This window comes from Branchiostoma lanceolatum, chromosome 18, assembly GCF_035083965.1.
Source record: "Branchiostoma lanceolatum isolate klBraLanc5 chromosome 18, klBraLanc5.hap2, whole genome shotgun sequence".
Taxonomy (NCBI): Eukaryota; Metazoa; Chordata; class Leptocardii; order Amphioxiformes; family Branchiostomatidae; genus Branchiostoma; species Branchiostoma lanceolatum.
The window spans coordinates 7302717-7323321 of NC_089739.1; the positions used below are offsets into that span (position 1 = coordinate 7302717).

The 20605-nt window shown below is 42.6% G+C and overlaps 1 protein-coding gene across 1 annotated transcript; it reads right to left on the reverse strand.

Annotated features, from left to right (window-relative positions):
* Window positions 1-728: 728 nt before the first annotated feature.
* LOC136424678 (uncharacterized) lies at window positions 729-19687 on the reverse strand. Its single transcript, XM_066413304.1, has 30 exons — window positions 19524-19687; window positions 19044-19128; window positions 18389-18535; window positions 17801-18032; window positions 16009-16188; window positions 15223-15445; window positions 14362-14490; window positions 13809-13942; window positions 13024-13222; window positions 12473-12665; window positions 11687-11888; window positions 11066-11211; window positions 10541-10648; window positions 9974-10150; window positions 9310-9435; window positions 8740-8854; window positions 8418-8503; window positions 8099-8218; window positions 7488-7637; window positions 6705-6917; window positions 6005-6293; window positions 5457-5584; window positions 4790-5008; window positions 4492-4599; window positions 3417-3595; window positions 2950-3015; window positions 2187-2294; window positions 1591-1804; window positions 1090-1246; window positions 729-745 (listed from the first exon to the last, which is right to left on the reverse strand). Exons 1-30 carry the CDS (start codon window positions 19685-19687, stop codon window positions 729-731), a joined length of 4614 nt encoding a protein of 1537 aa, XP_066269401.1.
* Window positions 19688-20605: the final 918 nt, after the last annotated feature.

Here is a 20605-nt window from a genome sequence, read left to right on the forward strand (position 1 = left end):
GACACTAAAGCGAAAATGACCGCCATGATGAGCAGCTTGAAGGGCTGCATCAGGAACAGGTCGGTCACGAATGACGTCAGAAAGGTGACGAGCCACGCCTCCGCCTTCGCCCGGCCGAAACTCAGCGTGTACAGGACCGTGAAGAACGCCGCCACGAAACTCGCCGACCACACGAGCAGCCAGCCTAGGAAAGGAATTCAGCAGAAAACGTAACTTTAACAATGATTCTGTGTCTTAGATATGTCATCATGAGCTGACAAAGCAAGACAGAGAGAGAGAGACAGAGAGAGAGAGAGACAGAGAGAGAGAGAGAGAGAGAGAGAGAGAGAGAGAGAGAGAGAGAGAGAGAGAGAGAGAGAGAGAGAGAGAGAGAGAGAGAGAGAGAGAGAGAGAGAAAGGGCGAAACTCAGCGTGTACAGGACGGTGAAGAACGCCGCCACCATGGCCACGAAACTCACCGAACACACGAGCAGCCAGCCTAGGACATGCAATTCAACAGAACACGTAAAGTAAAAGGTAACCCCATAGCCTTATTGAGGCCGAAGGGGCAGTGGGTTGCTATCCACAGTGTCTATGGTAAGGCATTGGAAGGTGGAGCCCAGCCCTCTCCTTCGACCGTTTTTTACCTCCCCAACCGAAGTCAGGTACCCATTTTTACACCTGGGTGGAGTGAGGAACGTCGTGCAAAGCTAAAGTGCCTTTCCCAAGGGCACAACATCGGTGACATGTCAGGACACGTAGAACACTCACATGTAACAGAACAAGTAGCTTTAACAGTCTGTGTATGAAATATTTCATCATGTGATGATCTAAACAGAAATGCTCCGTCATCTACATCATAACACACTTCAAGCCTTCATCCTAGCTAGATCCACTGAGCTAGACTGGTTTAATACATTGATAGTATAAATGAAGAATAAATACGTGTGGAGTGAATGTATCAATAACGAGATAGACAAATAGTCATACCATATTATCTATTGCAAAAGTTTTTTTTACAATAATCTAACAGTTATTCACACTTCGTTTCCTGTAGAAAACTCGCATTATATACCAACAAACAATCTGCAGAATAGAAAGGAAAATTACCTATATAAACCGCCCACCAAGGCATCGATGATTTTGTCTTCCCATGGCCCTCAGTCTGTGACTTGTTGGTGCCTCGCGGGCCAGTATTACGAAACAGGAAGACAATAAGAATGTTGACGGGCAAAATGATGGCCGCGCTCTGTATGCCAATCATCATCTGAAATAATATTCAACAAATATCATGTTTGACTGTATACGGGCTATACAGTATTGTAGAATAAATAGTAAGTGTCGAAAACTTGATTGTCATTAGCATCTGATTTTTGTTTTTGCTTGATGAAACAGTTATGTTAAATGTTAAGTAGTGCTGTTAATTTACGTTGTTAAACTGGAGTGCAGCGCCACTTTGTCATTGTTTTTGTATTGTTTATTGTTAAAAGATTAAAAAGTGGCCAGAAGCGGATTGGTCCGAGTAATTGCGATTGCATCCTCTATGATATACAGCTATGACATGAAAACATCACCAACAGTATTTCTTAGATAGGTTAATCAAACATGTACCTGTGGTAGTGAGATAGGAGGGTCAATATCCACCCCAGCGAACCTGATTGGTTCTGGCGGGTCGAAGTCGTCCCCGCGGCCGAAGAACATGATGTTGGTGAGCATGGTGCTGTAGAGCAGCGTCAGGCAGCAGGACAGCCGCTGGACACGGGTGAAGGGGCTCCGCGCCGGGCGGCCAACCACGGAGAACCACAGGTGACCATCGTTCATGTCCCTGATAGTGACAAAAATATGGTGTTCAGAAAAGAAAAACAACGTCATGGTGCTGTTTAAAGTAAGACTTTCTCAACAGCAACAATGGTGCAAAATATTGAGCATTTCAGTCTTTCACGGCTGATTGTACATTTTGGCTATTCAGCGGATACATCTAAAGAGACAAGTACACTGCCCTAGCCATGACAAATAGAAATATTTTTCCAATCAAAGAAAAAATTCGTACATATTTGCATGTCCTCGTGACTTAGGAGTTGAGCTGTTGTGTATAGTAGTTTATAGACAAAGACATTGTCAATAAAGTAGCCAAAGTACCCAAAGAGTACAGCATATAACGTAGCTATTGTTACACCGCGTGCATCTATTAGACGAAACTACACTACCTTGAACTTTTTGCTAAGAACAAGTTGCGGAACTTCTTCAAATCCTCTGGCACAGCCCTTGGGATGACCCGATGGACGTTCCCGTCATCTTCGTCCACAGACAGCCATCTTTTTAAATGTTAAGATAATAAGTTACCAATATTTCTTTTTTGAAACATTATGAAATATATTCAATGTTTCACTGTCTACAGTCAGCTATCCTGTCAGTGAAAGTTAGAGATCCATGTTCACAATGCATTATATAAAACAAATCAAACAACTGTCTTTTATCCGTGAATTAGTCAGTCCCCCATCGTTCACCATGCTTTCCTTGTATGGCGTATGCGTAATGATGCAAATATTTAAATTAATGAAATCGTATGTCAAAACACTGTATTGTCACAGCAAGATTCCGGGATTTCTTAAGGGGCAAAAAAAATCCTTGCTTACTTAGTTGGTAATTTTTCTGTGTTCAGTTAGGTAATTGTTTCTTTATATGTAATAATTTAGTTCTTGTTTTTTGTTATTCTTATTATTAGTTATTGATTTGTTATTTGTTACGATATTAAGTTATCATTTTTTTCTCTATATCTTAATTTATCATTGTAATTTATTCTGTTTGAAAAATGGGGATGGAATATTATAGACCACATTGGTCTCTACCTTCCCCGGCACTATGTGTATTGATCTGTCATATGTATGTAAAATTCTTTTACCTGTGCGAAATAAAAAGACAAAGACAAAGACAAATCAATTACTCAGCATGCGGATAAATCTAACCCACCTATTGCACAGGAAATACGTCGTGCTGTTTGTCGCTATGTTCGTCACAACAACCTGGCTCAAGAACCTGTCAACAATATGTAGGAAACAATACATTACTACCGAAGACAAAATCAATGCCACTACATAGTCTAGTATTATACATACTGTATAGATATAAAGATAAAAAGAATATTATAGAATAAACATAAACCATATACAGTCAAGTCTTTTCTAGTTACCATCTCTGCATAAAGATTTAAGAAGTATCGAAGATTACAAAGGTAATATTTGTAAGCAAATACAAAATGGTTTGCCTTTGGAGAAACGAAGCAAAAACAATATAACTCCCTTTCAAATATGAAATAGTATACACGTACATGTACATGTAACATTTGGACTATGTATCGATCTCTTATTTAGCTATAGGGAGAGTATGAATTCATACAAGTTCACCAAGAGAGGTAAAAAAATACTTAGTAGACTAACCATCCCGGACTATAACCTCCGTTGTTGTGCCACACCCGCAGATGTGTGAGTTCTCCCAGCGGTTCTTCTGTGGACACCAGAAATGAGTCCACACTACCCTTCTCGAACAGGACCCGCTGTTGGTCCCGCAGTTGGAAGGGGAAGCTCTCGTTGTGAAATCCATTGAGGGCTACTGTGACCTGTAGAGCATGATTAATTGTACAAAAACAAGTTTGCCTTATGCCACTGATTTGATTATGAAGATGACATACGTGCTTGCATCAAAAACGTATCGACCGTATACTGTAAGTTGTAAGCTGCAAAATGTGCAAATGTATGCTGTACATTGTATCGGAAAACGGATACTAAGGAGAACAGTCTTCCAAGGTCAAAGGAGATTATGTGAAAGAACAGAAATAAAGAATTTATTATCTGTTATACTATGCTCTGTGTGTTCAAGCTACCTGACTACTTAGATTTCATAGTAAAAGCAACATATTTTTTTTACCAAATTTAATTCGCATCAGTTTTGGGGCGCCCAGAGGTAATCAAGTATGGCCTTAACCAAAAAATGTACAAGAATGTTCCTTGATAAAAACAACTGCAAAAGCCCTATGAGTCTATCTTAATCATGTAGTCCTCCGCTACAGTGCAGACGGTGTCTCACATGTTAGGTATGGGGATTGATATCGGGTGTAAGTGGGGCGTTTCTGCACTGACAGAGTCTCGGTCTTCTAGTATGTCCTATCATAATGTAAAAAGGGTGGGTGGGTGGGTGGGGCGGGCGGACGGGCGATAGTTCTCACGCCCTGTTTCCCTACCTACCCTCTGCCTAACCCTCAGCCCCCAACAACACACACCCCTCTCTCTCTGGCGTCTTTGCTGTGTTCCTCCAGATTCCCTCGCCCTTGCTCCGAACGTGCGACTTCTGCCCTGTGAACGTGTGTTCTTCTCGCTTATAAAATTATAAGAGCACACGGAATCCCTAATTATCACCTGTCTGGTTTCACCTGTTCTTAAATGGATTGGTTACGCCGTCTGCATTTCCGCGGGAACTACATGATTAAAATATTGTGGTTTCTTGTGATTCAATTACCTCAGCAGTTGTCCCAGCGTTCCCACGGAAGCCGGTGTACACAGTGATGACGTATTGGCATTCTTTCCGCGGGTTCAGAATATGACCCGGAAGTATTCCAACTCCAGCCTAGGTCAAAGAAATAGAATCATAATAAGTGCTAGTAATTATCTGAAGCTTACTCTTGCTTACTGCATTCACAGCAAACAATATCTTCAGTAAAAGTAGATAAGTTTTATTTCATTTTACGGTACGCCATACAACGCCAAGTATATGGTACTTTCTAAACCATCTATTGATAGCTGTCTATCTATTGCACCTTTTGTAGGTCTCTTCTGTCAGCCTTTCTCGTTAAGAGTATTCCAAACAGGTACAAAGCGAACACGGTCAGAACCAGCACCAGGCCCGCGGGATTCTCCAGCACGTTAGCGGACAGCGCCTCTGCGATGTTGAGAGGGTTCGGCGGAACAAACCCGGCAAACTTGGTCAGGTGGTCACATCGGCAGTGGATATGAGTTGAGTTAGTCAGCGGGCCGACCTAGAGGGGGAATTATATTATGTTAGGCGTTGGAGATGTCGAAATGTGAGGTATTGGTTGTGTTAAGTAGAAGTTGTTCTAATAATCAAGAAACAATGAAATATAAAGTGGCAAAAGTTGTGAAGATGAATTAATTGTATTTGCAAATCTAAAGAGGAAATGTTGAAACTTGTATCGAAGCAAATAGTCACAATACTACACACTGTTGGGTCTTTATTCTAAGATCATCACTGAAGACAGTGATCATCAGTAATCATAATGATCACTGTTTTAAAATTCAAATTTGCTGAATAGATAACTCAATATTTTACAGTGTGTCGTTATTCACTAAAAAGCGATCCACAGTGTTGCTTTAAAACATGGATTACTACCTAAATCCCACAAAAGCCTTATGGCAGGGGTGCCAAGGCATATTAACAGTTGGAAATAAAACAATACAATGACATACTTCACAACCATCACTCTGCCACAGGTGTACATTCTCATCAAAGTAAACACAGGAGGATTCATAGGTAGTAAAAGTGAAGCTGACGATTTCTTCTTCATCAACGTCCTCATCAGAACCGAACTGAACACCTGTATATGATCATCACAGATCTTCAGATCACTGATATCAACGTAAGATCATGATATCATGATATTTTAGATTACCGCAAATCCTAAGATGACACTTCAATACCAGAGCACCTGGCCTATGGGATGACGGCCCATTTTGTCAGAACGGAAACTGTCGGGGAACATATGTGTGACCAGATATCATTGTTCATTGAGATCATTAAAGTATCACCCAGAGATGATTGAAAGACCTTGGGAATCATTGGACGCTCATTGAACGACCACTGAGAGATTTGTCAGATCTTGGACGATCAGTGGCATGGTCTCTTTAGAATCTCTTTAACTAATCATAAACGCTTAATGACATATTGTATTGCAGAAAAATTATCAAAAATGGTTTCAAAGTCGCGAATCAACATGTAAAAGTCTAAACGACATTACCGATGAAGTATGCCGTCATGTTTCCAACGTCATAGTCTGTGATGTCAACCTCCTCTCTGGGCAGCAGCCATTGGTAGGGGCTGGAGGTGAGGTTCGTTCCGTTTATCCACGGAATAGAGAACAACTCGTCTTCTGGAAGAGGAAGTGTGGCTGTCCAGTTGAAGGTGTCTTGAGTAGGTAGACCGTCTTTGCGAAGAAACAGTGAAACGTTTTGAGGAAAACGGGTAGAGTTGAAGTCGATACTGAAGCCCAAGGCTGACTGTTCCTTTCCGACAAAGAACTGGAACACCTGAAGTTCAACAAACCAAGGAAACTACAGCTAAGCTCAACTTCGCTTTTTATATCCACCAAAGGTGGCAAATGGATATTGTTTCGGCCCACGGTCTACCTTAGAAAGCACTAATCTCCAAGCAGATCCTGTCCCGCCAACGTAGAATCTGCTTGGAGAAAAGCGCTTTTTAAAATACAAGCAAGGCAGATGATCAAGAATGCGCTCTGGGGACTGGGGACTACTCCTTACGGTGGAACGTAGATCCAGTTAGTATTGCCCTAAAGGAGGAAGTCATCTGATGGACCACCGAAAAGTTTTAATTGTTATTGCTTATGAACAAAGAGCCTCAATACCCAGGTAAACTGACCATTTTGATTTGACATGTCAACATCAAAATTACCCGTTTCTCAGTAACGTTAAACGACTAACCGTTAGGCTGCCAAGGGGTTCCGAGGTTTCGAAGACATAGACGGATCCATCTAGACTTTCGTTCTTCCTCCTGGTCAAGATGTCGATGGGTTCACTCAAACCAGTGACGTCATGTGTGCGGCTTCCACATTTCACCCCGAGACCTGTGACGTCAGTGCGGACCTCTTGGGAGTTGTTGGAGTACTCGAAGGGGTTAAAATTTGCCTCCAAAAACTGAGGAGAAAAAGAAACATTTACATAAAGCATTTAGTTTGTTTTCTAACACAGACACTTTGTTGCAAAAGTATGCATTTCTGCGTGAATGTTAATGATATTTAGTTGGTGGGTAGGCGTCGGCAAAATAAAGGACAACTTTGAATATGGGGCCCCTAGCGCCTTCCAATGGTATAACGGCTCAACTTCCGTTTTTTATCTTTCAGTTTGCGTACAATTAATGCCCATTACTTCTATTAAGTGAAGTAATATTGAACTAGTTCAGAAGAAGTCAATGAATAGATGAGCTGATTTTCCACTGCACAGATGCTATGTACAGTATTCACAGATTCATTGTGCCGGGAAAATTCTCCTAGCTCGTTTCAACAAGTACAATGGACAGTGCATTTCAGCTTTATGTCCCATCATAAGGACTGTTACCCTTTCCGGTAGGGTGCACGTCGACAGCGGGCGACACAGCCGGGATCGAATTCACGACTTCTTGGCCCAGTAGCAGGGTGAATCACTGGGCTATGCAGTCTACAGGGATAATGCTATTAAGTAATACTAGTAGTATCAAGACTTCCTTACCTGTATTCCCACCTCAGAGCTGTCCCAGCAGGAATCCTCTAGCAGGTCCGGAAAGGAAGGGGCTCTGACCAGCGAGTCGCTGTCTCCTCCTACAAGGTACACTCTTTCCGAGAACCTCGTCCGGTTCTCTCGCTTGATTCTGAGGTGCATCTGAAGTAGATGCAATTTCAATATAAAGGTCACCATGCCAGATATTCCTGAGTATTAGTCAGCTGACGGTTCTACTCGTTACGATTCTACTTCTTCCAAAGTGGTTCGTCTTTTGTCTAAGACTAGGGCACTTTGAGTATTATCTCTCAGTATAAGGTTCAATGAGTCGATTTAGAACTTTTAAGATTACAAGCAAATCTAACATCAAGTCCAAAGACTTCATGATCAAAAGCAACATTACAGTCTCTGTTGAAACTGGTGCCCCAAATCACGCTTCATAATTGGGACCGCAATAACTACCGTCATGCCAAAATTCAAAGGATCTTGAGTTTTAATCAGCTGCACCAACCCAGACAAAAACAACACTCATTTTTGGGGTTACTATTATATACTAACCTTCTTCACGGAGCAATAAGGCTTGGAATCAGACAAAATAAAATGCATAAAATGACGCCATGTACCTTGGACATGGAAATGTCAGCAAATATTTCTGGATCTTCGAATTCCGGCATCAACTTGGTCAAATAAATGTCGTCCAAGATGTCAAAGCCCTGGAAGCATGTTGTGGTGGCATTTTGACTCTGCATGGTTGGAGAAAAACAGTTTGTCTAGCTTGTTCGTAATATTCTTGTTGCTCACAAAGGACCAAGTGAAGATGTTTGTAACAAATTAAGCAAACAAAGACACAAATCATCACATTATGATCAGATAGCGAGATATCAAGTAAAGTTTAACACTGTGTGTTGTACATTTAGGAAAACTGTAGGAATATTTTCTTACAAGGATAAGATTTGGTGAGTAGGTCTTTCCCTCGAGGTGGTCCTTTTCAGCCATTGTGGAGGAGGCAGCCATCACGTTCACGGATCCTGGACAAAAAATGCAGTCATGATTGATATTGTTTTCACCTTATGATTAATATTTGATTAATTAAGACCAGACTGTAAGGTTTGATTCACTGTTATAATTACTTTGAGGTTTTGAGATGCAGCATGTCATCAATAGTTATTATCTCGGGATTCATTTCATCCAACCCAAATTGCAATGTTGAGCATGTCTAATGTTACGATTATCAGTGAGTGAACGAAAACGAAGTCTCCCTGACCAGAGAACATGAACGCTGCCAGTTTGTTGATAACTCCAACTGGTGTCGACTCTAAGTCTCCTGCAAGTTCCCTTGTCTTCTCGAATGCAGTTTTTAAGAGGCCGGCAGCAAGAACCTGAAGGTAGATGCGTGGAATTAGATGCTGCCCTTAAAGCACCCCCCCCCCAATTACTCATAGAGCCGTAAATGATTGCAGAAGGTCGTTACATGAAAGAAAATTGCGGTCCCTAATGTGACTAAGGGGATATACAAACTTAGTCATGTTTTAGACTGCATTTTTCTCACAGCAGTGCCGAATAGCAGTTGAAAGTCATTATTGCCCCGAGGAAGGCTAGGTAGCAGGACTTAGCCTTGAATCCAGCCTTGTTAGCTTCGGTTCGCTCCCAACGGTCGCCACTTGTTGGCGGAGTAGTAGTAGTGGTCGTTGGGAGCGGACGAAAGCTAACAAGCCTGGACTTCAGGCTAAGCAGGACTACCGAAATGTTGCCAAGTTCCCTTGGTTGTGAGACAACAACAAAACGTATTTACCTATTTATTCACACTAAAGGAATCACTGGAAAGGACACACACCTGTGATTCTCCAGACACCATCTCAGGAACTCCCGTCGCCAGGAGAATGGACAAGGACACACCACTAATGCTGACTTCGTCATTTATCTCCACATGTGACAGCGATTCTATCAACTTGTCGAAAACCTGTACACACAAAAAGACAATCATTACAAACAACGCGATGTGTTTAGGTCTATGTTTTGAATCTGCCTCTCCATTGACCAAGGCATGGTAGGAAGACACCAATTTATCTAACAAACGGATGAACCCTGGTTTTCATGCTAACCAAGGTATGATTCCACCTTTAGTATGTGTACGAAATACTGAAATAGTAATATGGCATATATGAGACCTATGACAGTCACTAACTGTTAGCCTCTACCAGGCTCCGCGGGATGGCTCGAAAAATAGTAGAAATTGGCCAAGTAGAGTGAATAGTACTAGTATGCCAAGGGAGTTGGCTACGGAAAGAGGGTCCAATATGCCATTCACGGCAAACTGTACCCCTATAGCAGACTAACTCATCTTTCATGTTTTTCTGTCTATTTGGCAAATTTCTACTCTTTCCAGCCGCCTCTGGCGCCTGGTAGAGGCTAACTAACTGTAAGGATCAAAGATATCTTCTAAAACATGGTGCATTTAATTCCGAGTGCATTAATTGTCAACAAATTTATGCGCTCACCTCCAGTGTGTCTTCTCCCTCGTAAGCCATCCTCCCCACTATAGCCGAGGCAAAAATAGCCACGTTGAAAGCGGCTTGTGTGTCTCCTAATGCGAGCGAACGGAAGAAATCACCGTCCGGGTAAGCAAAGTAGCTGTCCAGGTAGCTTTGAAGTTGAGCCATTGTGGGTATCCCTATCTGTAAGGGGAAGACAGTGGACGTTGCATTTAGATTGTCTTAAGTAAGATTTAAAGGTGCTTTCCAACTCAACGGTGGTTTTACCCATATTTCGACTGCCCACCGCATCTATGACGTCTCTTCATGCAGATAGGACACATTACTGAATAAGCAGTGGACAGAATGTTGACAAAGAAGGATACTGTGCAGTCGAAAATATGTTTGGTAAGATCTTTTTTTGTGTTGCAAATCACAGCTACATCCTGTCGCAAAAGGAATTCTATCAGCACAGAACTTTCAAATACTAAGACTCCCAATGACAAATCTATCTGTAATATTCCTTCGCACGTACAAAGATGAAAAAAAAGATTCTTAAAGGTAAAACAGTCACAAAAACGTAATGTTTCTCACGTCGATTGGTGTCAGATCAAACTCGAGAAAGCGCCCGTCCACGGAGGAAACGCGAACACTCAGTAGTATGGTACCGGCAGCCAGGTCGAACAAAGGCGTGTACAGGACCTGGAGAGAAACAAGGCGAAAAGGTATCCATGCCATGAAATGTACAAGGACAACTTACGTAGAATACTTTGTTCGTTTGTTCGTTCAGAGTCTTCAGACCCTTGTAGTACCTAGTGGCACATAGGGCAGTAAATCTCTTTGATGTTTCAGTAGCAGGTCCATAGGTTTATTTCTACAGGGAGCGTTTGATCGCCGTTCCCCTTTGACGTGCTCAAGGCACCTCCTCGAACACAAGGATTCGTCTATTTTACGTCACTTCTGAAAGACGGGTGCAGCCTCAACCAAAATGTCGTGTCCAGCGGTGAACCGGGGTTTAGCAACTAATAGGTACCAGGAGCTCAATTGTGAGGCTGCTACCAGTTGAGGTACAGGGACAAGTACCGGGCTTAAGAAAATGACTTGTAAACTAGACCTCACCCAAAGCGACGACAGGCTGATGAGAATCCTGTTGTCGGCAGGAGGTCCGTCTCCTGGAAATGTTGCTGATGCGACCTCTACTCCAATTGGTATGAGCTCGAAACTGATGAAGACCTCCAGTGGGCCCAGGATGTCAGTAAACATGTCTAAAATAAAGGACATAAAGGATTCAAGAAACGGGTACACGTGTAAGGCTGATTTTAGGATGCACTAATAAAAAAAGTTCGGCGACCTTATGCTTCCATGAAATATTAAGAGCCATTCTTAGATTTGACAAATAAGGCTGTAATTAGCACTTATTTCAGATGATGGTCTTCTCAACCAAAGTATAGTGTATGTGCAAAATTTTGATAGAATTTCATGTTTAAATGTCATCATAAATCATGCAAATAGCTTTCCATAGTGATGTACACCTTTAACTAATTTACATATGTCTTACTTACTTTAAATTTGGCGTACCGCCCATCCTTGGGCATAGGCCATGGACTAGTTCACTCCTATACATATGTCACAAGTATGCCATGCTTAGAATTTACAGCTAAGGAATTCTGGTACTTTCACATTGACTATGCAAATAAGACATCGCTGCTGTTGAAAGTTATAGAAAGCACAGAAACTAACCGGGACACACGAGGCAGAACCTATCGATCAAAGAGACACCGCCTGCGGGGAGAAGAGAACAGGAATCCGCCAGGCTGATGCTTGGTTCCGGGCGTGCTTCTGGTGGAGGAAGGACCTCAAAACTATAATCAGCGATCCTGGACCAGTCTCCTGATGGAGTGACGTGGACGTCGGTTAACCGTATAGTGTAGTGTCCTTGTGCCTAGAGATATGAAAAACAGAAACAAATAAATGAATAGATGAATAAATAAATAAATAAATGGATAGATGAAAAGATAAATAAATGGATAGATAAATAAATGAATGAATGAATGAATGAGTGAATGAATTAATGGATAGATAGATAGATAGAAAGATAGATAGATAGATAGATAGATAGATAGATAGATAGATAGATAGATGTTGGGTTGAGCTTCATGCACCCCGTTAGCTTTATATTTAACCTAGCTCTCATAGCCTGGAATTAGCCTGGAAACCATACCATCGGGGGCTCTCTTATACCTCTACGGTGCTGGGAGTGATCCTCGCCCGCCCAGACAACTTAGTCCACTCGGGGTGTGTTAACGGCCTTGGATTAAATTAGTTCGCCCCCTAGATGGCGCGCGGCGGAACTCTCTGTGGCAGCTAACGTAGAAATTCTATATGGCAGGCAGCTAAGTAGAATGACTAACAGAAAACGGCTAAATAAAGTAGACTCAGGGCCCGGTAAAACACCCCTAAGCCGACCCCTAGAGATTGGGACCAGGTTTCTGTTTAGTTCCGAGTAAAAGGGAAGACAAAACTTACCCAGAATGTACCAGCGAGAACGCGAAGACGGTCGCTTGTTACACTCTCTATCCCGGAGGTCCAGTCCTGGCCCGCAAAATCCGCGGGAAATTCCGCCAGGGAAAATTCTGTGGTTCCGTACAGATCAGACTCCGTGTACAGCTCCAGGGATAGTGCTGCTAACGTGTCCACTGGGTTGCAGTTTTCCGCACAGCTGAATACAAAGAGTAACTGTATCAATCAAAACAGTATTACTGACGAGATTAAATCGTAGGAACCACCTATTTACTCCATATATATGTCACGCTTAATCTAGAGATCCGATCGGGGTGTCAATCAATTTTGCTAAAAAGAGCAAGACCTTTGCAAAGATACGTCCAAACAGATCTCCAACCCAACGTCCCCAACGTAATGCACTCCTGTATATCTGAACTGTGCATACCTGGGGGATGCTGCACTAGTCTAGAGATCTCTCATACCCACTAGCTGTTTTTCAAAGTGGCGGATTTATGTAACCAGGCGGATTAATGTATGGAGGTTACATAAGATAGTGCAATATTTGGGTAACATACAGTAGGTCCAGTCCTGTCAAAGTGGTGTCCGCAGCGACTCGAATGACGGTGTGAAGGATTATGGGAGGGTTTTCTCCTGCGGTGATCTCGACGGTGACGTTGGCTATCGTACCGGGTGGACGAGCGTGCATCGGGGCCGCGTACAACAGCTCTCCGGGCGTCGAACCCGCGACCTCACAACCCAGCGTGTACGAACAGTCTGGCGAGAGAAGGAGGAGAAGGTTAGACATCAAGGTAGACTATCACGTAATCCAAAATAGAGAGTCAGGCGTTTCAAATAGCATCCACTGTCTTTTATCAATATCTCAGTCTTCTTGATGAAAGATACTGGATGTTATCTGAAACCTCTAGATCTCATCCAGTTGCTTGAATTATTTTGGAGTACAAAATGAAGAAAGCAACATTGTCAGGAACTCAGAAATCATCCATTGTTTTTAACATGACAAGAAAAAACAGAATATCACGGTATGGTGGCCTTGAAAATGTGACCTTGACAAGGAACACCTATTTCACCATACCGTCCACTGCGTTGTAAAATCATAATTAACATGCAAGATAATCAAACCGAAAGTTCCGCTGCATTACCGCTTGGGGGCCCAAAATCTAATCATCTAGACGTCTCAAGAAGACTTACCCACATACCAAGTATGAAGACAATCCATTCAGGTATTCTTGAGTTGTCGTGTTCACACACACACACACACACACAGACACACATGTACACAAGAACGCTGACGAACGAAAACATAACCTTCTAGGTGAAGGTAAATAAATGGATGACTTACCTTCGAACGGGATGTACTGATCGTCAACGAAGACCTGGATCTCACATATGTGCAGAACCCGGGCGGGCCCCGGCAGGAGCATCCCAACGTACCGTGCCGTCACGCCGCTCACGGGAATGGTCTTTACCGTCAAGCTGGATGAATAAAACATCCGTGAATAATTTCTTCAAAATCACTGGATAATACCTTTCCTTTAAGCCCCTGTCTCAACTGAACCGTGTACGTTGGCGACCGAGCGATTTTCATTGATAAAATCTTTTTATGCTTTGTGTGTTTTGTTGTATTTTCAGCCATGCTTGTACCTTTTGCGTGATATCCCAATTATAAAGTCAATGATAACACAAATGCAATTAAGAACGCAGTGAGGCCGCCAACGTGCTGCGGGTCCAGTGAAGAGTTTAAGGGCAATACTGACTGGTAATATTCCATACTGCAGCTAGGTGTCGTTGCTAACAATGCAGTCCCAAACGTACATGTAAAGTAATGACATGCATGCGATCCTAAACGGAAAGAGGTGTCATATATACACGAATAATCATTATCATATATATACCTGGATGGATCGAAGTTTAAGTTGTTGCCAACTACAGGGTTTTGGGTGATGTCCGCTGAGTCCCCCATGTGGAGGTTAAAAGGGTTCGCCCTTTCGGGAAGCTCGTCGCCTCGGTTGAAGATGACGACACTGTGAATATGACATTTCGAAATTTCGAAATAGAAAACAAGAAATTTCATTGCCCTCCGACGGTGGTCAACATGCCAAAAATTGGCAAATATGTCGTAAACGTTGACAGTCTAAGGTGTTTTATTGCATATGAATACCCAGTGTAGTTCCTGCCCACGATGGTATAATAACAAGCTGTTTTCTGCATTTGTTCTAGCAAGGACATGATATAAATAATAGGGAGGGGGGGTCTACTTAATTGAGCTGTATACACAAGGTGTTTCATCGCATATGAATTCCCAGTGTAGTTGCTTCAGATGATGGTACAACAAGCTCTTTTCTGCATTTGCTGTAGTTAGTCTATTGAGATGTATACACATCTACAAGGACATGTTTACATCAAATCAAGGAGGTTTTATATCATATATGAAACCTCATTGGTTGAATACAGGTATAAAAGACCTGTTGGTCATGATATCATATTTCGTCGCCTCAATTCTTGTTTAACAAGACTTATGATGTCAAAATTTGAAAATATAGGAATCTTTTTTTTTGGCCCGCCTTGTTTTTTTCGCCTATCTCATTAATTTTGGAGTCTGCGGAGGATGTCATCCATAAAATTTACTTGCTGTGGCCTTAATATCAGAACACAGAGCAAACTACCACGTAGAATTAAAAGTTGTTTAACGCTGTCAGAGAGGATGTGGAAGTTAACTGTGTGTCCAAGAATCCCAGAAAGCTTATTGACGTTACCTGTTGATAGTGAAGGAAGTGCACAAGTCAATCTGAACCCAGGGGTCGACTGTGCCTGTAGAGGGGGTGTGCATGCAGGACCCCGACGACCAGACAGTAGAGGTGTCACCGTCGATGACGCGGTCAGGAACCGCGGAACCATCAACTAAAGTCGAGTACGCCTTTCCTCTTTCTGCGACGTTGACACCACTGTGAATGTCGATCCCTCGTGTAGCTTGTAAATCTGCGCAGAAATATATGTTAGCAAGGCTCAAATTGGCCAGGTAACCATACCACCGGGAGCTCCCCGGTGTCTCTACGGTGCTGATAATGTTGTCCACCCGCCCCAAAGCTGGGAATGTTCACGGGGCTGGTTCAACTAGGCCGCTCCTGATAACTCGAAAGGCCGGCTGGAAAGATTGGCTGTCGGAAATAGGCTTATGCTTAGCAGAATAGGCCTGGCAAAAACCCTTAGCCATGGAGAATGGCGACCAGGCTAGGATCGAAGCCCCATTTTCTGCATACATACGAAAACTCCAGGACCTAAGATGTAAAAACCGGAAGTCCTGCTGCAGTGCCAAGGTCGGCCACTAGGAGGCCCAAAATGGACATTGACCATCGGGCTCACAACACCTACTTAATGTACCAAATATCATCACAATCCGTCGAGAAGTTCTTAAGATACTCCGCCGGACACGCACGCACGCACGCACACACACACACGCACATACACACACGCGCACGTACGCACGCACACACACACGCAAACAGCAAAACGCAAAACAATAGCAACCCTTTGTGACGTACCTACGCCCCTGTAGTCTATACAAGTCGGCCCACAGTTGCAGTGTAATGGCGAGCTGCCGCACCATCCCCCCGGGGAGCAGCACCGGTTGACACCGTCCGGGTCGCACTTCGCAGGGACGCTGTAGTCCGAGGAGTAGCCCGGTCCACAACGCCAACCAGCTGTGGCCCACTTCGGTAGAGCTAGTAGGGAAATAGACATACGTATATTGATAGTTATGTTCTCCGAAAGTGGCACTGTTTATTTAAGCTATAAAACTTGAGTGCTCTCTCACTCACTCACTCACTCACTCACTCACTCACTCACTCACTCACTCACTCACTCACTCACTCACTCACTCATTCACTCACTCACTCACTCACTCACTCACTCACTCACTCACTCATCTCCGCCGCTTTTCAGTCTTTCACTGAGGCGGGCCGTCAAAACTTGAGTGCTCTTTCTCCCTCACTCATCTCCGCCGCTTTTCAGTCTTTCACTGAGGCGGGCCGTCAAAACTTGAGTGCTCTCTCTCCCTCACTCATATCCGCCGCTTTTCAGTCTTTCACTCAGCTTTCACTCAAAACTTGAGTGTAGTGCCACGTCGTCCTTGTCTGTCAAGACCGACGTAATAAAAATCATAATATCAATAACTAGAGTTCCACGACCTCATACCTTCGCCAAATGATTTTAACCTTTATGACTGACGTATTAGGAGTGTTTCTCATAAATAATAAATCCTACTAGTCTTCTCCACCCAAATAACAGAAGTTGTCCAAAGTATGAGCTTAACAAAGAAGGTTATGCTAACATTTAACATCAATTATGCAAATGAGGTCCTTATTAGCATAATTTGATTCAACGATGTTGACATTCACATAACTTCCAAATGCCACAAGTATGAAATTGCCATCATTTACCAGTATGGTATGATAGTTGTATCTCATTAATTGTGCAAATTGGGCCCACATTCACATATTTTCTATTTATCAACATTACCCTCTTTCTCAGTTACAAATATCACATATTTAAATAGTCATATCATGGATTACAGCAAGTTTTTAAAATTGCCTTATCAATTATGCAAATTAGAATCTGTTTTGCATAATTGCCGTCTAATCGAACAAAGCTTCACGTAAGCTACCTACATACCAAAAATCATGACCATCCATCAAGCCCATCTTGAGTTATAGTATTTCGCATTGATTATGCAAATGAGGTCTTCATTTGCATAGTTGATATCTATCAATATTTCTCTCTTCCTCAATTACATATGTCACATGTTTGAGAGTCCTATCATAGAATTTGGCTGATTTATAAACTTTCCTCATGAATTATGCAAATTAGATATTGATCGGAATAATAAGTATCTAATCATGTAAATCATCACTCAAGCTATCCACTTACCAAAAAGCATGACCATCCATCAAGCCCTTCTTGAGTTATTCCCTTTCACAGTCTGAAGCAAAACCTGCCCCTGCAGTTCCAGAAAAAGCCGCCAGGGGACCCAAATCTATACCACTTACTCTCTGTCCAAACAGCTACCTACCACTCAAAAATCACTTCCATAGCATGTCCAGAACACGAGATATCCAAACAGGAAGTTCCGCTGCAGTACCGTAACAAGCCGCTAGGGGGCCCAAAATCTAATCAATTCCAGGTCTCATCAAGATCTACCCACCTACCAAATATCAAGACAATCCATTCAGGCCTTCTCCAGTTATTCTGCTTCTTTACATACACACACACACACACACACACAAACGCTACCCTCTGCATAACCTTCTCAGCGAAGGTAATAATCAAGTGCCCTACGTGGAAGATACACCAGTGTGCAGGTCCACTTGTATTCAAACCCGCTGGAAACCAAGATCTCTTCTGGGTCGTAGGAAGAGTCAGCTTTCAGCAGGAGGTCGCCGGAAGCCTCGACTGTGCGCAGAGCGCTGCCCATGCTGTACACGACGGGCAGCTTGGCGAGCTCGATCCACGTTTGGACGGCGGAGACGGAGACATGGCCACTGCCTGGCACGGTCATGATGGCTTGCAGCTGACAATACAGTCATATCACAACCATGTGTAAGTTATGAGTAAAATAGTCGTCCTCTAATGAGGTGAAGGTGGTGCACACACACATTCACAAGACACACACACACGCGTGCGCCCGCAAACACATACACACGATACATACACACGTACACATACATACATACATACATACACACAAGACACATACACTCAGACACATGCATACACGCTCATACATACAGACACACATACAGGCACACACACACGGCACACACACGCACACACATGCATACATACACATACATACATACATACATACAAGACACATACACACAACACAAGAAATACAGACATACTGCGCTTCGTTGAAAAATATACCTGTATCATATATATTCCGAGAGGCAACGTTTTTGGTGGGATGAATAGATGAATGCTGTTTGTAGTGATGCTGCTGAGTAGAAGCTCATCCATTGTTCGGTCCGGATTTTCCTCGTCATAACCTCTTGCTGACCAGACCACCTGCACCTAAAGGAACGGTCATTACAATATCACTAATGTTATTATGTTTACCTTCACGGAAGGGAAACATAATGGTTTTGCTCGTTTCTTCTTCTTCTTCTAGTTCTTCTAGTTCCAAATAAATCAGGTCAATGACCTGAACTAGACGCCTGTCACCATGGTTACCAGTAACGTAAAAGTAGCAGACGCCCTGTGGTGTTCGATTGCATGATGTAGCAAGTGGCAGGACAGATGAAGGGGCTGGTCACCATGAGAGATAGAGATGCGCACTGACAAGCCAACTAAACAAAGTTGTGATAAAGAAATCTATGTACAAAAAAGTTATTGGGGAGTTGATTTTGCGGTAGGGAGAAAATATTGCTCGCGATTGAAACAATGGGCTAAACGGACAGAATACAGAACAATCGCGATAGTTTTAAGTTGTCGGTGAAGAGTTCACCGTGAAAACTGCGAACATTGAACCACCGCGAAAGTTTTAAAATTTACGGTACTTCATCATCTATTCGTGTCTTACCTCATAATCCTCTCCACACTCAAACAACAGGTCACCGTGGAGGGTCAAGTTACCGGTACGATGCACGGGCAGGGGGTTGTCAAGACTGGAGAAGAAACAAACAAACAAATAGAATCAGATGAAACTAGAAGAGACAAAACAAGATGAACATAATGTTTCCATTTTTCATCTTTAAAAATGTGTATGTCACTATCTAATACTGAATTGAAACGTTGAATTATAAGAATTGGAAATTCATTTTAAGCAACACACTCATGATTTATATTTGCATTGATACATAGACAGATAGATAGATTGAAAGACAGATAGATAGGTAGACATAGATAGGTAGATTGAAAGATAGATAGGTAGATCTAGATAGATACATAGATGGATCGTGATTGATTGATTGATTGATTGATTGGTTGGTTGGTTGGTTGGATGATTTCTTGATTGATTGATTGATTGACAAACTACATTTATTGATAAACGAAAACATACCTTCGAGGTCCTTCGTGAATGTCAGCGGTGACATAACAGCTCTGGCCGCCAGGAGGCGCTACTGCTACTGCAGTGTCACTGATGATGCAGCCCGTGTTGAAGGTGGGACAAGACAACCCCTCAGAACCACCTGTGTTCTCTATAGTACACGGAGAATTCTTCATGTTATAAAGATTTTCGTTAACACGACACGTTTGTTGTTCTGATAAGATGTTTTCAAAGTAATAATTGTGATTTTAAAGTAAACCGATGATACGATTTCGATCGATCCTTGCTTTTTACTTTGCTTCGTCTTCAACAACTTAACTTAATGATTACTTCCATTCACGTGAATGTTTCAAACCATACAAAACAAGCCGCTAGGCGGCCAAAAATCTAACCATTCCCAGGTCTCATCAAGACCTACCCCCATACTAAATATCAAGACAATCCATCCAGGCCTTCTTGAGTTATGCTGGTCTTCTACATACATACATACATACATACATACATACATACATACATACACACATACATACATATAAACCGAAAATGTAACTTTCTTGGCGAAGGTAAAATCATCTCTTTCTATATTAGGACGAATGTTGACAGACATGTACCTATTCCGTAGAGGGACACCTCTGCAAGAATCGGCCTTGTTCCATCTTTTGTGTCCACTTTGAGCCTGAGGTACCGGCCGACACAGTGGAGTTCGAACTGTTGTGGGTTGGTGGCGCCAGGTACCACCGCGTCCGAGCTTAGGGCCTCCTCCCAAGTATATGGCCAGAGGGGAGAGCTTCAATTGGGTAATGCAAGACTTGGTCAGACAAGCACTAGGAGTCGCTTTAAGAGTTTTTGAATATAAGTAAGTAAGCGCCTATCAAAACATACACATTTATAAGGACAAGCCATGACTACAAACGTAATGCAATAATCAACATGTCGGACGCCAAATTACGTCACAGTCACGTGACTGCAAACACACTATAATCCATCAACATGGGGACGCTTAATTACGTCACAGTCACGTGACTGCAAACATATTCCAATACACAACATGGTGGACGCTTAATTACATCACAGCCACGTGATAGCAAACATAT

Bases quoted from the DNA above. Each gene is read 5' to 3' on its own strand.
- LOC136424678 (XM_066413304.1), bottom strand. From the start codon at position 19,687: ATGAAGAATTCTCCGTGTACTATAGAGAACACAGGTGGTTCTGAGGGG. The intron at 3,596-4,491 runs GTAATTGAATCA...CATGCTCTACAG, and splicing joins ACGCTGGGACAACTGCTGAG to GTCACAGTAGCCCTCAATGG. The intron at 2,295-2,949 runs GTGGGTTAGATT...ACATTTAAAAAG, and splicing joins ACGTATTTCCTGTGCAATAG to ATGGCTGTCTGTGGACGAAG.